This window comes from Pezoporus wallicus, unplaced genomic scaffold (genome assembly GCF_028554395.1).
Source record: "Pezoporus wallicus isolate ANWC-B61680 ecotype Strahan unplaced genomic scaffold, APGP_CSIRO_Pwel_v1 contig_5261, whole genome shotgun sequence".
Classification (NCBI taxonomy): Eukaryota; Metazoa; Chordata; class Aves; order Psittaciformes; family Psittacidae; genus Pezoporus; species Pezoporus wallicus.
Window position 1 is genome coordinate 3,294,578 of NW_026642423.1, and position 6,588 is coordinate 3,301,165.

At 42.0% G+C, this 6,588-nt stretch overlaps 1 protein-coding gene across 1 annotated transcript in view; it reads right to left on the reverse strand.

Annotated features, from left to right (window-relative positions):
* The window catches only part of GYPC (glycophorin C (Gerbich blood group)), a 29,319-nt gene extending 28,094 nt beyond the window's left edge, over window positions 1-1,225 (reverse strand). Inside the window, exon 1 of the mRNA XM_057430173.1 lies at window positions 1,008-1,225. Within this exon, the coding sequence (XP_057286156.1) occupies window positions 1,008-1,041 (34 nt within the window). The 5' untranslated portion in view covers window positions 1,042-1,225. The remainder of the gene's footprint in view (window positions 1-1,007) is intronic.
* Window positions 1,226-6,588: the final 5,363 nt, after the last annotated feature.

A 6,588-nucleotide genomic window follows, 5' to 3' on the forward strand; every position in this document is an offset into this window, starting at 1 on the left:
CTGCCTTATTCAGAGCTTGGGAAACATTGTCAGTGTCAACATCCATAAAGAACAAATATTCTTACAGCAGTCTCTGGATCAAATCCTGAACTGCAGGCAGCTCCCACAGTGATGCCTGTACTTTCTGCCTTTATTACTGATACCACAGAATCATAAACAATTCTGCTATTTGCAGTTTATTAAAAATAATACAAAAATACTCTCTTGAACTAAACCAGGAAAGATTATACTAAAGCCATGAAAGAGCTATGGAGGTATTGAAGCATCAGGAGTTTTTCCACTGACTTTTCTCGGTTATCAAATCAGAATCCAATGCCTTCCCCTCCCCTGTTTTTTTTAATACTGTACCAAAATGAATGCTGCCATGCTGCAGCTGAGCCTCTGCTCATTTGACTGTTTGGGACAAATTCTTTCTTTTAAAATTTACTAAAATATGCAGTGCTACGCCAGCAGAGGACTCACCCTCCTGTATTCTCTCTTGCTGAGAAACTAATTTGCTTGTCCTTAAGCCCACGTTTCTAAATTTCCAGGAGCATTGTGGCTTTAAATAGAGACTGTCAGTTTGTGCCTTGCATCTCATATTACACACAGACAGCTTGAGACTCTAAACACAAGCTGGGCAGCACCATTAATAACTTAGAAAAGCATCAGTATGCTTTCGAAATGTTCTATATTTTCATTCCTGAAGGCGGGGGGATGGAAAAACATTCAAAGGAAACTTTTCTAAGCCAGGGTTTAGGCGGAAATGTTACTAACTTTGCTCGGTCCCATTCAGGAGCCAGAGTTTGCAGTTTGTTTCGGTTCTTCACAGACACGCGCGCACACACGAACACAAAGAATAAAAATGGAAAAGAGTTTTATAAAAACTTTTTTCTTCAGTATTAGTCTCAGGCATTTTTTTTTCTTTTTTTTTCTTTTTATATATGAATCGTTAGACAGTCTTTTCCTTAAGCAGCAGACTTATAAATCCACTGCTATCGTAAGGAGAGGGGGATAAGGGTACTCACGTGGTTGAGATGTCGCATTGTTTTGGTTACTCATAATTTATGCCTTTGAAAAATGCCTTATTTGTGTTGACAGTCTCTCTTCCCTGCTCAGAACCGACGGCGGGATTGAACAGAACAGCTGGAAGAGCCCGAGAAAATGCTCCTCTTGTTCGGGCTCTCCTTGCCTGGCTCCTGACCCCTTTACAACTGGAAAAGGAAACAGCACATGTGTCATTCTCTTTTAGCCTGTGTAGCTCACATGAGCGGGGAGGGGCACCCATTTGCAGATAGCAGTAACTGTATTCAAGTTTTGCAAGTCGGATGTATTCCACCCCTTTGCTTTTAATAGCCAGCAACCAGTAGAAAGAAAGTGCACTTTTCATTCTTAGCCAAATCTAGACGCACCTATTAGATTTCCTTCCCAAACCCCTGCCCACCACTGTTGATATTATTTAAGTGCAAAACTTGCTGCTGACTCCCTTCCCAAACTCCCTGTCATCAGTGGGTGAGACTGGAAGTAAAGCTTTCAATTTTCCTTGCCCAGCAGCATCCTTAACACTCCCAGTCTAACTAATTCTGTCCTTTTAATGGGTGAAAATTGAGAATGACATCTACTGACATTTACTGGGTTAGAGTAGTTATGTCAGCATATAGCACAACTCTACACTGTGCTGAGAACAAGGAGGAGCTGGTGGCTGTGTCACAGGCTGAAGCACAGGTGGCTCCAGTCCTGGCTCTGACACAGGTTTCCAGTGATACCTTGGGCAAAGCATTTAATCTCTGCCTCAGTTTACCATCTGTAGAATAAAGATGATACAACTGTTTTCCTTCCAGTCTTGGTTTCTGTATTTTAACCTGAGGGCAGGAATTGTTTATAAATAGGATATATTTATTGGTCTGCACAGGTTAATTTACTCATACTCTGCAGCAAGCTTTTCAACCTGGACTAAGCTACTAGCTCCCTCATTTATACTGCTAGCATTTAAAGCTATCCGTTTGGCTATCTGCATGATATACCGCAATCAGCAGCATGTAGTGGTTTTCACTGTGTATACACAGTCAGCCTGCAGTTCACATGGACTAGGAATTCTAGGTCATACCAAAATACAAGCAATTTATAATGCATATGTCTTAGACACTAAGAAGAGGGGACAAAGTTTCCATTTTCCTGGTCTCTGTGAGTCAGGATGAATTAACCACCTGCCCACGACAGCAAAAACACAGTAACCATCAGAATGGAAGTGGAAAAAAACAGAGTCATGAAATTCAGGCTGAGACTCATCCTGTTTTGCAAAACTGTCGCAGGATATTTCTGTAAAATCACCTCAGTGACCTCCTACAAGAAATGAATGCTGAAAACTTGGTTCACAATATTTATTTAACAGCTATAGGATGGATAGAAGAGTGACTTATTTACATGCTAATGACAAATAAGAGCTTGTTTGTGAGCAAGGATACAGTAAAGGACATCGATCAACATTTTGCACACTCTGTGGTAGAGAGCCCTGGAATATTTAGTGATAGACAGAGCAAAACCTGACATTGCTCATTGGCTTCAACTCTATAGCACAAAACTGATTTACACCAGATAGCTTCTCTATGAAAACAGTGATGGGAATGTTATCTATTACTTCCTCTTCTTCTATATTTGAAGCACAGTGTGCACAGGTGAAAATGGAGCTTTCTGTCCTGGGCCAAAAGAATTATCATCAGGCAATGTTAATACATTTAAATCTTTCATCATCTTGATCTCTGAGAAATTTTGGAACTGTCAAGAGAAGACTTCTTGGCCTCCACAGATGAACTGAAGGATGAAGGTATTGACGCCTTCATTATGTTAGTGCCAGTGGACTAGACCCTTCCTAGGAATTTTCTGTATGCCAAATGTCATACAGGCACCCAAGTGGGCCGCACAAAACTGAGCCTGGTTAGCTCCTACTGCTTGACCCCTCTGCATCTGTGCAACATGTCCTGCATCTGTCTTCTTTGTTCCTATAAAGGCTACTGTCCTACCATCCAAATCACTGAGAGAGTTATACCCAACTTTACATGAGACGATTCTATCAGAAGCATTTTCCACAAGGTGAAATCCCCTTTAACACACCGATATCTTCATCTTCTTAGGACTTTCTTGGCTTATTGGGATTCCCAAGAAATCAGAGAGCAATTTCCCAATGCTGTTGCTTGCTCTCAAGTAGGCCATTAAGGAGATTCTCCCTGACCTTTCCCACTCATCGTTAATGGGAAATATTTGAGGTTGAAAGGGAAGTGAGCACAACAGCTCCACGCAGCCCAGCATGCTTCCGGAGGAGTTTGAGACCGGGGCACAAAACAAAGAGCACCCCAGTGCTCTCTGCCTGCCCTGACCCTCAGCAGACTGCCCCTGGGGGACCAGGAGGCATCAAAGGAACCCAGAGCAAAAGATGGGAGTGGAGTGGTGGTGTGGAAAATAAGTGATTAATCGTTAATGTCCTGCTTGTCTGACTCTCTCCTAAACCTTAAATACAGCAGCTGCTTCTAGCAAAAAAAAGCCCCTCCTCCAAAGGCAAAACAGTGAAGATAACACAAGGGTAGCTGAAAGCATTTTATATCTAATGGCTGTGGCACTCAGAAAGGATCCACCAGATCTGTGGAATAACAAAGGTATGCTGGGAAGTGTGTGGCTTTCATCAGCCAATTACCTGATCTTCTGGGGCCACCATACTTCCGTCAACCCACAGAAAAAGTATTGGATCCTGCCCTGGTGAATACTTTTGTATGTCCAGCCTTTGAAAGCTCAAGAGTGCTTTTCTAAGCAAGGAAATCAAATGTCCCTTTTTATCTCAGTGGTGTTTTTAGATGTGTCAGCCCTTTCGGGTCCAAGAGTGCTAGTTCAGAAGGGGGACCTCTTTTGCCTCTGATACTGCAACTTATCCTACTCCTAAGAAGAGCTATGTAATGAATTCATAGTCAGGTCCACACGGTTGTTCTCTTTGATATTATCTCACTCCAAGATAAATGATATTTCAGTCATTTAGTCTTGGCAAGCCAATGCCATGTGCTGCAGCTGTTGTTCTCAACAGGAAAGGGTGTGTGTGTGTGTGTGTGTGTGTGTGTGTTAAACTGCACTCAAAGCTAAATAAATAAATAAGCCAAAGGAAAAAGTATATCTTCAGGAAGCTATGCCTGACAACAATAGGACAACACACTAGAAACCCCTGTCTTCACTGGATTTCCATGACGAAACTTAATGCAAAATCTGTAATCTCAGCCTGTAAAAACTGTGGCAGGATTGAAAGAGGCTTAGTGGAAAACAGAGTAATATCTCTTGTTGTCCACCCTGCACAGCCTCTCAGCCTCAGAGAGGGTGTTTGGACCCACCACCTGGACATTTGAGGAGAGGATGTAGCACTGTCTGAAGCAACTCTTGCCTAGTTGCAAGTTCAGGATGGGCCTCATGCCCACACTGATGGACATATTTGTGTGAGCTAGTGGTGTATCCCACCAGGCCATGTGCCACCGTCACCTAGCCAGCTGGCATGAGAGGTGGTGTTGGCTCTCTTCTTTCCTCTGCTGGCTACGTGCTTCGAGCTGTCTTAAACATGCCAGGTTGGTGAGCTATGTGTGGTTGGGATGGATCCCAAACTTTGAAGACTTTCTGCAGGTCAAGTAGAGGTATAACTATGGTGCATCAGAAGCTAGGCTGAATCTTGAAGGAGGGATACTTTATATGAGAGATTCTTCAGGAAAGCGGTTGGCTCTGGACACTCTGTGAAATACCATTTTCTACTGATTACCTTCCTCTCCAGCTCTGGAAGGAATAACAGTCTATTTATTTGTTACCTTGTGCAGCAGGATCTCCCACCCTCTTCCCCCCCCCCGCCCTGAATTTAGTCCCCTTGTTTCCTTCCTTTATTTTTGTGCTAAAATGGTGGAGATTAACTCAGGTCATGCAGAATGAAACCTTTGTGCCCATGCAAAAGGGACCAAAGTAGACTTATTACCCAGGATGGACTATGATGCCAGTACAAATCATATCTCTATTTTTACCACCCCTCTGACTTCTACTTGAACCTTTGAGATATATTTATATATATGAAACATAGCATACCCCCTGCTTTGCCTTATCTCACAACTATTTACAGTTAAAAGATGTTGTGTGCCTGTTTGTGTTTAAGGCATCCTCCCTTAGTCTGTTAGTTTATTTGGGGTAATTTCTTTTCCATTTGTGTCTTTAAATGATCTGTGTTCTTAGGGGAACCTCCAGTATCACTACAGTGCAAATCCTTCCCAAAATATGCCATCACTCTGTGAAATGGAAATATAAGGAGACTACATTTTCTCTGCAGATCTGTGCTTGGCTTTCTATGAACTGTAGTTCATTTAATGACACCGTAAAGGAAATATGGTAAGTTCAAGAGCTCAGAAGTATTGCAGATTCTCTGTGACTATCTATAATGTTGTCATAGCCAAAGATCAGATAAAATGCCTTTAGAGCCACTGATTCCTGCTTCCTCTCCAGTCTAATACCAGACACCACTGAAAAGCACTGCTTATACTCTAGACCAGTCAACAGGATGTTGATATGCTGTTTGATAGTGCACATTTGAGACAGCGGTAACATAAGCTGGGTAGAAGTGGACAGGGTGAATCATACTATCCACTCTTGCTGAGGTCAAGAAATCTGAGAGTAGACTTTGGTACATGCATTTCTCATAACAAAAGAAATGAAAGATAAATAAAATAATCATGCTGAATTTTAAAACAACGGGGAAGACTTGCTCACATAGACCAGAATTAAACACTGGAAGTCATTGTTCCTGGGGCATCTGGTGCAGTTAGACCTTCAGTCTGACTGAAAACTGTCATTCTTGTTTACATAATGGAAGCTAAGGTACTTAGGAAGACCTTCAGCCTCTTTTCGACACTTTCTAGTCTGGATGGGACACATCCAAAGCTGAGATCTTTCATATTACAGTGTGAATGCTTTAGTCAAAGCAGTAGCTGGGGTATGTCCAACAAAGGTGCTGAATAAGTGTGTGTGTGTCATCCCTGAGTCTTATTTCCCACTTTGCAGCAACACAGAGCCTAACAGACACAGTCATATTGACAGATGATATTCCCTGAAATATAATAACACTGAGGTATTTGCTTTCATTTTTAGCTGGCATGTACTATCCTCTCTGGAGAAAAAGGCATCAGAGGAAAGCCTATTTTATTCTAGAAGTGCAAAAGCAAAAACCTCTTGCTTCTCTTCAGTTCTGTACCTCTGGTCAATCCATAACTGTCGGTCTCTATGCAGGACTGCAGACTGAATTTACTCAAAGGTACTTATTCTACCAAATTAATGCTGTCCTGGTTAATTTTTACAAGGACACTTTATAAAAACTGTGCTATTTTCCTCATCATATTGTTGTCTTCACTTTGGTTATCAGACTGCTTTTCATAGCCTTGAGTCAATTATAAAATCAGAGATACTTCAGTGCAGACCTTAGTGTTTCAAGCCACTATCTGAGCAAAAACTGGCATGTGATAAAGGCACAGTTACATTTAATGAAACTCAGGCACTGTAAGGACACGTGTGATGACCCCGAGACCCTGTTGCTTAGCACTGCTGCTTATC